Genomic DNA, 15,043 nt, shown 5'->3' with positions numbered 1-15,043 from the left:
AGAGAAAAGCTTCCTCGGGTAAAAATGCATGAGTTTTGCTGCCAAAAGTTCCATTAAAGAGCTGGTAAACCAGTCAAAGGCAGGAGAGCAGAAGTTCAATGACACCTTGTGTTTTTACAGATAAAACTGGACAAACTCCAACCTCTAATTGATTGTGAGCTTGCTGTCAGTTCATTTTTTTTATCACCAATGCAGGAGCTTTAAGGAAATCCATTTTGTATAATCTCTCCCTCTCTCATCTTCGGTCACTCATTTAAACCAATATTCTTTTGCATTAGACATGTGCTCAATGCTGGGAAACTCCTAATTCAAGAGAAGATGTTCTTGTACCCAGCAGCACAAGATGTAGTACAGCAGTTATTTTCCTCTTACCTGCCCAGCATAAATAGGAAAATAATTCTTCATTCAGTGTTGCATTTTGGACTGGCTTAAAGTAAGACTGATTGTCCTCAACAGGAGCTGTGCATTATCCCACAGCATGTACCATGGCCGTCATGCTGCTTTGATAGACAGATTCCACCTTGTTTAAGAGCAGCAGTAATTATCTTGGTTCTTTTTACATCATGTACTAGAGCTGTTTAAAAAAATCTAAACAGAATTTGAAAAACAAATTTTTTTAAAAGAAACCCTAATTTCCAATAGCATCATTTTACTTCCATTTGGGGAAACATGTTTCCCAAAGGTCAGCTGATAAACACATTTACTTTTATGGTTTGAAATGGCTTGTTGAGAGTGAAAGTTGCTCAGAACCATTTGCATCAGACATCAAAATCCCACAGTTTTGTCTTCCCGATTGTTGGCATAACTGTCATGATGCATTCAAACTGAAACATATTGCGTGGGGCTCTAATTTTATTTACTGGATGCCATTCAATGGATTCATATTTAATGATTTCAAACAACTTGATTAAGGTTCTGCAATGATAAAACATTTATGTGGGAACACCAGACGCGCTTCCTGTATCAGGGCAATTGCTCTGGTAAATCTTGTTTCTTTAGAAGCAGTGGGAATAAAGATGTTATGGATAATCACCATGATGGCACGATGATATACAGGCCTGTAAATCAGTGATAGCATATTTAAATAGGGCTGTACATCCTGATTCAATTCCACTGCTGACATCTCAGCATATTCCTACGCGTTCACTAAATTGTGGGGTAGTTCTGCTTTTTCCAGGAAGCATGAAAGCATGAAAGGAGACCTTGACTTGAAAGATAGTTGATGTCTGAGGCTTGTTTGACAGGGGCCTCAATGACAAAACTGCTCAACTGGCAGATATATTGTAGCAAATGTGAACTTAAGAAAGAAAGGTGTGGAAGTTTAAAGGAAGACAAATGTGGCTGAATGCCATCATTCACTGGGTCAGTGTGCCGGAAGAAATTGGCAGGCAACTTTAAACTGCCAGTTTGATCTGCCCAGATCTGAACACAGAGCCTAGAAAGCATATTCATCCCGCCTGGAAGTTATCTTTTCCCCTTTTTGCTTCTTTCTAACACTGGATCACTGTCAATTTATTTGGCTTTTTTCTTGGAGAATAATTTACAAAAAAAAAAAAAGATTATTTCGTGTCAAAGTGAAAAAAAGATTCTCTACAAACTTATTTCAATCAGTTAACTCCAAGTATCTCTGTAAAAAGGTTATTGAGAAGCATAATTCCTGGGATAAATACAAGAAGTCAGTAAATATTCCTTGGAGTACAGCTAATCCATCATTAAGAAATAGAAGGAATATGGCACATGTAAATCTGCTTGGAGCAGGCTGTTCTCAAACACAAAATGTCAATGCAAGGGAGACACCTTTGACTCACGACTGACGAAGTTACAAGCTTCAGCAGCTGAAATGTGAGAGACACACGCATACAGCAACTGTTGCCTCTTCTTCCCCAGTTAAAGCTTTTTGGAATACTGGCAAAGAGAAAGCCACTGTAACGAAAAAAGCTCACATTTAATCTCAACTAGAGTTCACCAGATGGAACATGAGAGGCTCTGATGCCATCTTGAAAGGGGTTATTTGATCTGAGGACACCTACATCGAGCTTTTAGGCCATCAGATTATCTGCTGTGTTTGATGGGCACCAAAAACTGCCCATCATCACAAACAATCCATCTCAACTTGATGCCTGGTAGTGACAGCATCCTGATGTGTGGATGCGTCTCAGAAGCTGGCCCTGGAAGGCTTGTAAAGGTAGAGGGTAAAATGAATGCAGCAAAACAGTGGGAAATCACAGAGGAAAACCTGACGCAGCCTGCAACAGAAGTGCAGAAGACAAATCTATTCCCAAGACAATGATCAGACAAAGCTACACAGAGATGATTTAAAGACAACAAGCTGGATGCTCTGGAGTGGCTGACTCAGACTTCAATCCATTTGAAAATTTGTGGCTACACTTCAACAGGGCTGTTTCATTCACAGCACTCTTCTAATATGATACAGTTTGAGATGTGTTGCAAAAACAGAATGGGTTAGGCACTTAATCTGACTCCACCTTAGGGGTAGAATAAATCAGGTGGTCCAAAACCCAGCACTTATTTAGCGCTGACAAAGTTAAAAAAAAAAAAAAAAAAAAAAAAGGGTGGGGTGGCAATTCTTCTGCAACTTGATGGCAACACCTTTGACCAATCGCACTTGAAGCACTTTTTGCACCTACTACAGGTTTTTCCTTATGTCTGAATTCTTGCTTGTGTTGTACGTCACTTTGGACAAAAGCGTCTGCTAAATGAAATTGTAGAATTGCAGAATTGGGTTAAAATTGCTGGAGATGGACACTTATGCAATCATTTATTTCATGTTTTATATTTTTAAATAACTGACACTACTTTGAAAAAAAATAGCTTTCATTTTTTGTAAACTCTTATCATAAAGCCAAATTAAATTGATTATGATTTAATGTTGAAAAGCAATAAAAGCAGAAAGCTTCCAAAACGGGTGAATACTTTCTATAGGCACTGTTTAATCCCGTAACAAGTTTGCAGCACACAAACCATCTACACAAGCATATTTGGAGTTTAGTAATGATGTTATAAATAATAAATAGGTTAATATGAACAGTTGATGGCGACAAATAAACCCAAAGTATATTGCAACCCTGCTGAATCTCAGCAGGCTGTCAGGCATCGCGGTATAATAGGAATATTTTAATGGGAATCTTTCTGCAGATGGTTTCGGACAGTGCATTAGTAGACTTACCCAGGGGTGAGCCCATGCATGTGCCCCCATTTAGGCAGTAGTCTGTACAGTGGTTGACCTCACAGCGCTCCCCTGAAAAGTCAGGCCAGCAGTAGCACCTCCAGTCTCCTTTCTCATTGGCTAAGCAGCGGCCTCCGTTCTCGCAGGGGGGACGGCACAGTTCACCTTCACAACAGCAAAGCCAATAACACTTAATGTTCTGCAGTGTGAAGTCACATCACATCAAACAGTGACATGCGGTTAATACCAGACAGCGACAACCACAAAGGTGTGAACCTTAAGTTGACTGCTTCCAGGAATAAGTTTTGTTCAACCTCGGTGCAGATATAACTTCCACAGTGTGGTGTGCATTGGCAAAGATATTTTTTTGTGCCAAGAATTACAAGCTACAAAGTTTGCTAAAACATTGTTTGTGTTAAAAAGGGCTGTCAGCGCTCTTCAGAGGGTATGTGGTGTGAAAATAGTTTCTAATTATCACAGCATAAGCTGGGGCTTTAAAGCTGCATCATTAAAAACATAAACATAGCATTAATATAGAAGCAAACAGTTTTTTTCCCATGTAAATATATAGTGGAGTAGTGGTGTCTGGAGCAGAGAATGAAGTCACACCCCTCTGTGTCGGAATCCAGACTTTGAAACTGTTGACTCTCTTTGTGTTTATAAACCGACCGAGATACACCACTTTGGAACAGTGAACAGGTGCACTAAAATCCAAAGAATTTTAAGTTATTTATTCGCTATATTTACTTAATTTATGTGGATTCAGTTCAGATAAGTGTGAGAGTTTCCTTCTTTGAAGCTCTACTCTGCTGCAGCTTCTCTGCTTGTGTCTGTTCTGCTCCAGTCTTTGTGTGTCTGTTTCCATTTGCTGGATCTGCTCGTGAATGGACCGGAGCATCGAAGATAAAGTTATTTGAGTTAACAAGAACGCACTATGTCCGTTAATGAATTTCCCAATGCTATTGTGGGAAAATGGCTGTGTCGAAAGTGAAGGGAAGGGGGAAGTGTTGCTAGCATGCACTTTTGTTACAATCTGAGACGCTGCTGCTCGAACAACATTCATAGTTCTACTTTACCCACAAAATTACTGCCATTCATACGGCGGCCATCTTTTTTTTGCAGTATAAAGACACATGAATCAGCCTACCTGAGATGTTGACATCACTACAGGTGCCATTGACCAGCACCTTCCCCTCTGGACAGGTACATCTGGCACCGGTTGGGTTGAGCAGACACATAAAATCACAAGACATTCTCAAGCAGGGATTTGATGCTGTGGAAGAAGAAGAACAAAGAAATCATGAAGATATCCTTTAAATCTGGCCGGTGATGAGAAAGAGTTGTTTGTGCAAAATGCTGATATTCTTTCTCAGAGTGAAGCCATTTGCTTCAAGTGTTTTAATTTCCGTTTTGAGTGTTATTTTGTTGTAGCCCAGAGTGGCCAATATGTCAGAGCATATGAAAAACTTCACACATGCATCCTCAGTTTGAATAATCAACTATTGTGGAATGTGTTAAGAATTTGCTTCAGTCTAACTGAGTGGGAGGTTTTTTGAAGTGCTCCTCTTCATGCTGCCTACAAACCAAACAGTGAAAACGCATTTACAATTATTCAAAATTAACACTTTCACAAGTTAAGCTGAATTAGGCACAGCACTGACAATCAGCAAGTGTAAGCAATGAACCAGGTCTGACAATCGCCACGTTAAATGTCGCACTTGAATCTAAAGCAACATGAGACATTCACAAACAATAACAAATCAACTGTGTCGAAATTGCCATTGTGTAAGACAAAAAAATGTAAATCATCTAAAAAGTGCAGTAAAAAAAGCGCAATTTATATTTAGATAGATAAATTGAGTGTCTTGATTAAGTGATCTAGCCTCTTTATGCTTCTAATGAGATACTATATTTGTACATACAGCACATACTAAATATAATAGTGCTGAGATTTACGAGGATGAAAGAAAATCTTCCCAGATGGTTGTTAGGGGGTTGAACTGAAGACATCAAGCCTTCACGTCACAGCTTTTTGCAAGCCGAGCGTATCTTCTGCCCACAGACTCTGCACAACACGGCTGGTCTAATGAGTCTCTGGAGAAGGAAACAGCTGCCCTTTAAGTGAAAAACTGACCAAGACTGAGCTGCCTGATGCTCTTGAATGATTAACACCAGCAATGTAACAAATAACCGACACTGGCTCACCACATGAAGAAAGTGAGAGGAAGGAGATGGTTGTATTGATTAGCTGTGTGCCAGAGAATAGATGGGCGTTTTTGTATGTTGCACACCTGAAAGAGTATCATGTCTTGGGTCAGGCTTTTATTGATTATTTTGCTTTTTTTGACTCGGAAACATCCCCACAACATAATCAAATGTTCCTTGGATCGTTTCCGATGGATAAGTCTCGCATAAGGATCCCGAACATGTGATTGTCAGCAGGCGGCTGACGTAGTGTTCACTCGTTGTCGTAGTTTCAGTGACATCATGCCTCTATCTCGCAATGACACAGAAATCTTTAGCAGATCTGTGGATCCAGACTATAAGCCGCATCAGTGCCAGAATCTAATCATTTAGTCCTTGTGTCATTTCTGACCATCCCTGAAAATGTCATCAAAACCCGTTGGCCCGTTCTCGAGAAATATTGCGAACACACAAACAGACAATCCAACAACGGCGATTGTCAAATAACTCTGCCGCGTTCCTTGGCAGAGAAACAAACATATTATCGCACATTTGGCAATGTTTTTCATAAACCTTTCAGAAGATATACTTTACACACAAGTGGCCCTGTACCCAAGGCCTTATTTTCATTCATGGTTTGTACCATGTCATATAAATGGCTCCATGGCGTCCATTCAACATCCACACAGAAACACACAAACCAGATGCCATTTAGTCAATAAAACCTTCACAAAGCTCCAGTCACATGAGATGCAGCCACAGTAAATGATAGCCTTCAAAAAGTCCTTGTACAGAATGTGTTTTTATCAGGATATAAGGTACATAATAAGGATGGTGAAGGCCTTCCACACTCATTCATATTATCTACAGTGCCTTTCATCAACTGGTATACATCAGCTCATCACATGACAGCAACTTCATTATTACTTGCTGCTGCATTCAGTGTAATATGTATGGTCAACCTCAAGGTCGGTCTAATGACTTATTTGTTGCATTCTCTGCCTGCTATATTTATTTTTTGATGTGTGTGTGTGTCATCGTTTGCGAGTTAATGATTACTCACCGTCTTGCTGCTTGTAACGGTGGGAGATGAAAACATTAGTGGGCTTCTCCACTCCCAAATTGAGAAATTCCACAGACTGTTTGCCATATTTGTGGATCTTGAAGACCTCGTGTTTCAGTCCAGTTCCATAGATGTAGTCCTCAAATATATCAATCCTGTATGGTTGGGAAATTCCTAAAAAGTTTTAGCAGAGAAAAGAAGCAGATAACATCAAGTACGCCTTTCTGCATATTTTCAGACTCGGATAATGAAAGTTTGTCTCCTGTGGTGGATGGAAGAGAGAAGAATGTACTGTACTGTGTGGGCAGACTGACCTTAACACACATTGTTTAGAAGTTTACCCTTCTGAGACGCATAAGCAGTATTACTACAGCAATTATTTGATAAAAAGTTGAGGAAACCAAAGCTTAAATAGCATGTGTTTAAAGGAAAAGTTTGTACTTTGTATTTCCATTTGGGTTTACCGTGTCTGTCACTGATTGTCACCAGAGGGTCCGAGCCATCCAATCTCATGCTTCCTATCTGTGAGAGCTCGGGATCAGCCCAGTAAATACGTTGGTTGAAATAATCAATGGCGAGCCCTGTGGGAGGATGAAAGTAAGAGATTTATTTACCTGACAAATTACACAGGAATCATTGTGGATTCCCTCAATGCAGAAGACCTTAAGGTCGAGACAGGGATATGTATCAGATCAACAGGATTGTGGAGGCCGTTTTTCATCTCCTTTGGACTACTTACATCCCACATTTAATGTGCTTTATGATGAAAAAACAAAAACACAGTTGCGCACGGCACGTTGATGGCAGAGTTTACGATTTCAAAGCAGCGACTCACTTTTACTTTCTCCCACAAGCCTGACTAGATAATTGAGCACCTGGCGGCGGCATTTAAATAGGTTTGTGTTTTTCCACTGATGATGAATTCCTCTTTCTGTGACCAAGACAGAGTATGGGTCCCTTGAATTAAAGGAGGCCAAAGCAGCTCTTCAAAACTAGATCAGCACTAAGTGTCTCCCAATAGACATACCCACACATTCCGAGTGGCTGCAAAGTATTCCTCACTTATAAATTCTCTTTGTGATGTTTGGTATATCTTTAGCTACCATATTAAAGCTCATACTTTCGAGCTACTGATGGAAGCACTGTATGGTGAGAAGGAAAAACATCTTTAATACAGTTCTGCAATAGCTTTTAGGTTATAACATGCTCCACAATGAGGAACCTGATGATGCTAGCTCCTGTGGATATAATGCAGATCATCTAATGTCATTTAATTCTATAAGTGTCAAATTGCTCCTGGGGATAAATTATTACAATATATTATTAGCTAATTAGCCAAGTCAACACCCTACACTGCCATTTATATTCAGGCCTAGCCATGAATTACAGACTAGCATGCTGTGCATCAAATGTATCTACTTCATTACTTCCCCCCTCTGTGCTTGCTGTGAATAATACTGCCTGATACATAAAGCACTGTTTATGAGATTTGCTCCCATGAACACAGATGAAGAATTTAAATATACGGTGTTTAGGATACAATTTTGAGGCACTGTTTTTTCAAAGGCAGTTCAACAAAGTTTGACTGGAAGATTTAGGCCAACTTGAATCGGTAATGATTACTGAGCCCAGGCATTATGAGTCTGTAGCAAAACAAAATGCCAATGTTCCTGACGGCTGCTGAGTTTTTTTTTTTTTTTTCATATATTGCACACTTAGGAAAGAGTTGTTTCCATTTGGATTTCCTCAGCTGAACCTAATAATTCTTTAATGCTATATCTGACAATACACCGGGAAAGGCAGAGAAAACATTGCTGGAAGATATAAAAATGATTAATAAAGAAGAACATTTTTCAAACATTCCAAAACCTTCAAATAAAGGTTATGTGCGAAAGAAAATGCGCTTAATGTGAATTTTCAGCCCCAAGGTTAGACGCAAGTGATGACATAAGATTCATTTCTTTGTTTACAAGAAAACTGCATTAAAGAAACATAAAGAAAAAAATAACACAAGAAATACCTACCAGTCGGTCTCCTAAGGTTTTTCTCCAAAAGTACTCTGCGTAAGGAGCCGTCCATGGCCGATTCTTCTATATGGGAATGATCGCCGATTACGCTCCAGTACATCATTCTGTAGGAGACAAACAGAAACACTATACCTCTCTGACAATGTCTGTTTGTAAAATACAACCAAGATAGAAAAGTAAAAGAAAACAATGTAAGTACAGAAGTCTGTTTAACCTCCACATACAGCCCGATGACGTCCAGCTGTGCAACAGAGCGGTTCTCAGGCCAAATTCTCGTACATCCTACTGTTCTTGGTGATGAAATATCTCAAAACGTAATGCAAGGACAACTTCAACACTAATTAACACTGAGGATAAAAACTGTTCTTAAATCTCCGCTTACAAGCTATTGCGGCATTAGAAGGTGATGTGTCTGATGAGAATTTTTGGAAAACCTGAAGAAAAATTGAAGATTTGCTATTATTTGATGGAGTTGGTCTGGTAATGTTAAGCATATGTTTATTATTTTTATCAAGTGGAAAAGAAAATGCCCCCGGTTTCTTTTTGTATATTTGTACATTCAGGGACTGGACAATGCCACATTATAACTTCACTGGGATACCTCATTTCCTGCTGCACTTGTTTTTACATGCACATTCCACTGACTTATGTGCAATACTTAGTTACAACCTCATCCTCTTGTGTGTATAATTTCATCCTGTGTATGTCATGTTCTCTGCAATGTTTGCACTATTTTTTAATACATTCTTATACAGCCTCTATACCCTGTAGGAGACAGGGTATAGAGGCATTTTCAATTCATATCAAGCAAATTGATTACTTTTTCCTAGAAAATGTTGTTTCCCTACAGTATTTAAAACTGTTCCACTGGCAGAAAAGTACGCATATTTTTTAGAATAATCACTTCTGTGCACAGGACATGTGTGTTAAAAACTGTAAGCAAGGAAAAGACAACAGCCATGAACACAGCATACCCTCTGGCAGGGTTGACAGCGATAGCGTATGGTTCTCCTGCTATGTCCGTAATCAAGCGGGTGCAGTTTGGTCCCTTTAGTTGGCCCACGTTTATGGAATATCGTAATTTAGTCCAGTGGGCTGTGTAATAACTGAACCAGTGCATCCGGGAGTGATCAGTCCAATAAATGTTGCCTGTGATCCAGTCAGCAGAAATATCTCTGGGGCGGCGGAAGTCTGAACACTGCAAGCGATAACAATCACAATGTCAGGTCCTCCATTCACCTTTTGCCTATAAATTCACTTAAATGTGTGTCTCATCAAAGACACAGCAATGACACAGTATGAAACAATTCAACATGCATTTTTTATCATCTTATCTTGAATTCACAAACAACAGGAGCAGCTATAGCATCTTTACATACATAAATATTTGAAGGGATTATTTCAACTGATATCTTCTGAACTGCTATAGATTTGAGGGAATGTGAAAAATTCATTGGAAATTTGCTTCAGTATGCTGTTTGAAACAAAACAAGAACAAGACAAACACACGGGTTAAACATACTCACAATGTTTCTGACATTTGTTTTACTTTGACTTCTTTCGAGCGTGTCTTTGTAAAAAATTCCACCGGGGTTAAACTGGGTGGCCCAGATGAACTTCTGGTGGTGGAAGAGAGCATCCATCCCGATAATGCGGGCGTTGTCCTCAATGTGAGTGAGCAGCTTGTGTCCATAGCTCTGGTTGAATGGATACACAAAGCTTCGGATTTCAGTATCATTAGCTATGTAGAGCACTCGATCCTCTGGTCCTGCCCGGTGAGTTATTAATATGTAAAAAAAAATAGAAAACAATGCAACATTTTAACAAATTTCGCAACATTTTGCTCCTATTACAATGAGGTCGCATTACCAAATTAGCATGTATGCAGAGTGCAAATCAGGATGTTATGCTCAATACAATCCTACCTTTTGCTATACAGTTGCCGTTGATCTCCTTGTAATTGCGGTCACATGTGCATTTAAATGACCCTTTAATGTTTGTGCAGTAATGTGGACACGTGTCAAACTGCAGACATTCATTTATCTCTGGAAAAGAGAGAGAGACGTGTTTATTGAGGAATCGGTTACTTTAAATACATTATGTGCAGAATTCATGAATAATAACTGACAGATTCATTCCAGCAGAGAACATTCAATCGAGGCCAAACAGATTTATACCAGAATTTGATATGAATGAGCGTAAAGTTTTTATTTTTTATTTATTTATTTTTTTACTATTACCACAATAAATGAGGGCCTAAATCTTTTTTTCTAAGAAGGAAACTTATATGCATAAAATAAAAGACACTTTCTCTTTGTATTTAAGTATTAATCACCTGTCAACAGATTACAGATGTGACCTAATTATTATTTTACATGCAAACATTTCAGTTTATTTTTGTGAAACTAGATTAATTAGTTTGGCAATTTTTAAAATGATTTGACAACAGTGAGTCACATTATTTGTGTCTATTTTAGGTCATTTTCATTAGAGATAATTTTCCTGTCCAGTCTTAGTAGATTCAGTTCTACAGCTTATTTCCCAAGTTACAAAATGTTTAGGTTGGTTATTAAAAGTTTTAGAAAATTTAGCTTGTAATCGAATCCAAAGAAACCCCTCTCTTACATGTGACATTTGACAGCTTTAGCATCAGAAACGCTGTCAGTGCCAAAGTCTCACCTGACTGTTCAAAAGGAAAACAGACTACAAATCACATTTAACAAGCAGCCCAGTAGATATACTGAAATGTAAGTGAAGGAGTAGATGTTTCAGTGTGCTGCTCAAACTCAAAAGGCCTCTTGATGTTGTTCTTAATAAGCAAAAGACCACAAGGTTAGACAAATTAGCAGTTGGCCATTTGCCTTCCTACTCTATCAAATTAGCCCAAACCAAGCCAAATGTTCTGATGCTGTGCAGAGTCTACTAATTTATCAAATGGACGAGACTTCATCATGTCCTTTACTCCTAAAATAGAGACAACAGAGACTAAAATCGATCAAACATTACCTTCACACTGGCCTGTCTTCTGATTCCTCTTGAAGCCAGGTTTACACTGACATATAGCATTAGCATTTGTCTGGTTGCACACTGCGTCCTCCCCGCATGGATTCGTTTTCTTTCCACATACATCTCCGCTGGAAACTACAAATAAAGACAGGACTTTGATTACGCATCAGGCCTCTGCATCTTAGACACCCGCTGGGTTTTTCTTTTGATGTGCAAAAGGCAAGAGGGCGCCATCCTCTTTCGTATGGCACACAACACACCTCAAACCTGGGCATACATATATTATCATAAATAACAAAACATCACATCTAAAATGGAGAGATTGCTGAGCGCCCTGATAGCATCACGATGACATTTGATACTTTTCATCTCCTCCGAATGCCTCTTTGATCCGTTTCTTCAAGTCAACCCGTGCTGTACTTACATGCCTTGCAGTCTTGCTCGTCTGAGCCGCCGTCCCCGCAGTCACTGAAGAGGTCGCACTGCAGCTGGATGGGGATACAGCGCCGGTTGCTGCAGGTGAACTCTGTCTTCCCACAAGGCCGAGGTCTTCCGGCCACCACTTCTGCTTCAGTACACACAGAGTCAGGTGAATAGAGAACAACTCTGTACGAAACTCACGCAGCGGCAGATATTCAAGTGCAAATCTACTGCCTTCAGTTTCTAAGGATATTCCAAGGCTATTAGAGGTCTAGCTATGATTGCAGTCTTATTAAAGTTTTCGTTACAGCCCTGCTTTTTGCTAGCCTAGCTACACCCATGTTTCTGACGGCACAAGGGTCTAGGGCCGCTCGACAGGGAGGGAGGCGGGCTAAAAGGTTGTCTATCAAATCCCTCTGCAGCAATTGGGTAGGTAAACAACCAATCAACGCAACGAATAGGCTGACGTAGTTCCTAGAGCACCGGCGGATTGTGGCTAAGTCCCGTTAGCTTCCCAACCAGCAGAGCCAACTGGTGTATTAAGGGTTTGCCATATCCCGTCGGCATAAGTCCAAATACGTCTTTCTTCTCAATGAAACACTTCAGTGCCGTCCTTTGTTTATCTTTCAAGTTGAATTTTAGCTTCAAATCTTTAAGGGCTGTGGCCAAAGCCGAGTCGAAAGATAACTGTTTATTGTGCTCTGGTTGTTTCTGTCAGAATCGTCGCGCCTCTGTCGTCACTTCGTTACGCCCGCCTTCTGACTCTACACTTCATGGTGATTGGTCCGGCCAGTTTTAGGAGAATCCAGCCTCGAGCCTTATGGAGGGTAACTAGACCCACCCTGGCAGAGAATTAAATTCGTTGCCGTGGGTTGTCTAGCGCGGCTAGGCTAGCTTTTTGCCTGATATCAGACAGAATTGCCAAAATGTGAAGTTTCATTGTAGTTGTTAACCTTATCTTGTCCAAAAAAAAATTGTTTCCTTGTGTATTGTTTTTACTTTACTGCATTTTGAGAACCAATAGGATATATTCCTCTGAAACAATGACCCTCACTACCTTTGTTATTTGCTACATATGTCAATTTTGTGTACAATTTTCTTCTTTATCAATGGAATTTTGTAGCTGTTGCCAACATAAAGGATGCACAGAATCAGTGAAACAGCTATTTGCTCACTATCGAGCTTACTAAACTGTGCTTTGCATGTTTTGTTCATGGTCGTACATTTACTTGAATTAAACTGTACAGTTTTTATCCTTCCAAGCAAAATATACAGAGGAAGGATGTACGTTTGGCATCTTTCCCCGGCATAACAAAGAGAAAGGAAGGACCATGATCAAGTGATGGAGAGGTGGATGAAGGGAGTGATGGGATTAAGGTGAGATTGAAGGGATGGATAGAAGGAAGAAGCATACAATGGTGAGAGGTAATGGACTGAAGTAAGAGATGGATGGATGTATCAATAGAATCAGAGAGGAAGATGAATGGAGGAGAGAAGGAACGGGAGAGTGATAGAGGACGCAAGCTATTTGTCCCTCTCTCGCCTTGTCCGCTCTGTGTGATTGTTCACAGAAGGCTTGTGTTGAGGGAACATGTCGGGACACGATAAAAGGAATGGCAGCAGTTATGCCTTTTGACATAGAAGAGAAAATAAATAGCCAATTTCATTTTGACAAAAATCAGTAGAAAGAAAAAAATCTAAACTATGTTGAGTGTTCCAAATGTCTGTAAATCTCCCATTTTCATGCAGTGGCAGACATTCCAACTGCCTTTCATCTTGATTTGCAGCATTCGTAGAGCTACTGGTATACAAAGAGGTGTTAAATCCCAAATCTGAACACAAAAACTCATTTTTAAAATCGTAAAATTATACATAAGTGCTTAACACAGCAAAGTGAAGGATCAGGAATCCTCTTATGCATTGGAAACAGGCCTAGATTTTGCACTTGTGCAATTTTAACACACCATTTAATGTGTCACGAGAAAGAAAATCCTATTCAACACACTGTTTTCTCTGTCACCTATACATTTGACCTCTACAAGACTCAAAAATTATTGAGTTGAATAAAACAAGATAGAAAAAAAAACACTCAAAGATGCCACAAAGCGAGGGAGGTTATCAGAAGTAAACATTTCTCCCTTTAAAAGGTTCGTTTTACGCAAGAAAAGGTTGTGAACCACATTTTTTCCTGTCCCTGGCCGCACTTCCAAACAGAATGCAAGAGTGTCTGCTCCTCTATGCACAAAGGATGAATGCACCCGGGGAGCATTTAGCCTTCCGAACTTTGTTTAACGAATAGAGTACAGTTGTGTTTTTACATAAAAAGTTGCCGAGTGCAGCTTCAGGTCTGTATTAGTGTGTTCTGTACTCACCACACTCTTCTTCATCCGAGTTGTCACCGCAGTCATCCACTTTATTGCAGACTTGGTCTGTGCGCAGACACACATGATCATTTCTACAGCGAAATGGCCTTGTCGGAGGGCAGGGAAGTTTTGCTAGAGATCAAAAGACAGAAAAAGCTAATGGATATGTCTTTCAAAAAAGAAAAACAACTGCATGAAAGATCATATGGAAAGTCAATGAAATATTCTCTCTTGGGCAACAGAAAAGTAGAGGCCTATAAAATATCGTCTTCAAAAGGAAGCCTTGTGAGTGACAATTTCAACCCACCACACATGTCTATATCTTCGTCGGAGTTATCTCCACAATCGTCCTTGCCGTCACACACCCATGTGTGGAGTTTGCATAAGGTGTTGTTGCAAATGAATTCATCTGCCCGGCAGAAGAAAGCTCCTGCAATTAAACGGACAAGTCCCAGAGACTTTTAACACTGTAACTCAGGTAGAAAAGTGCATTCAAGATAATAATGACAGATCATTTCACATAATGATCCAGAAAATGTGGATCATTTCACCTCACAAAAGCACAATCTGGATCTATTTCTGTCTTTCATCTCATCACACATGTCTCATTCTTAATATATTTGAAATCACTGCATCTGCCACATGTGTTCTACACTTATCTGTTGTATTCCATTGTCTTTTTATATTAAATGCTCTGCTGTGGCTCACATGATATCCCTGTCCAATAGTGATATCTATCTACAGTGTAAAGATCTGATATAGCATATGACAGTCATTTTTTACCTTCAGAGAT

The 15,043-nt window shown here is 39.6% G+C and overlaps 1 protein-coding gene across 4 annotated transcripts in view; it reads right to left on the bottom strand.

Moving 5' to 3' along the window:
• The window catches only part of lrp1bb (low density lipoprotein receptor-related protein 1Bb), a 270,427-nt gene that overhangs the window by 16,057 nt on the left and 239,327 nt on the right, over window positions 1-15,043 (bottom strand). For 3 of the 4 annotated variants that reach the window (XM_051958593.1, XM_051958591.1, XM_051958594.1), the window contains 12 exons: window positions 14,558-14,680; window positions 14,260-14,382; window positions 11,892-12,035; window positions 11,468-11,602; window positions 10,387-10,506; window positions 9,988-10,229; window positions 9,436-9,659; window positions 8,459-8,565; window positions 6,899-7,015; window positions 6,435-6,608; window positions 4,335-4,460; window positions 3,188-3,352 (listed from right to left, as the gene is read on the bottom strand). In XM_051958593.1, coding sequence (XP_051814553.1) covers window positions 3,188-3,352; window positions 4,335-4,460; window positions 6,435-6,608; window positions 6,899-7,015; window positions 8,459-8,565; window positions 9,436-9,659; window positions 9,988-10,229; window positions 10,387-10,506; window positions 11,468-11,602; window positions 11,892-12,035; window positions 14,260-14,382; window positions 14,558-14,680 — 1,800 coding nt within the window. The remainder of the gene's footprint in view (window positions 1-3,187; window positions 3,353-4,334; window positions 4,461-6,434; window positions 6,609-6,898; window positions 7,016-8,458; window positions 8,566-9,435; window positions 9,660-9,987; window positions 10,230-10,386; window positions 10,507-11,467; window positions 11,603-11,891; window positions 12,036-14,259; window positions 14,383-14,557; window positions 14,681-15,043) is intronic. The other variant, XM_051958592.1, reaches the window with a different exon arrangement.

The sequence above is a fragment of the Acanthochromis polyacanthus genome, chromosome 14 (genome assembly GCF_021347895.1).
Source record: "Acanthochromis polyacanthus isolate Apoly-LR-REF ecotype Palm Island chromosome 14, KAUST_Apoly_ChrSc, whole genome shotgun sequence".
Classification (NCBI taxonomy): domain Eukaryota; kingdom Metazoa; phylum Chordata; class Actinopteri; family Pomacentridae; genus Acanthochromis; species Acanthochromis polyacanthus.
Note: the sequence above shows the minus strand (reverse complement) of the source record. Positions and strands in the feature narration are given on the sequence as shown.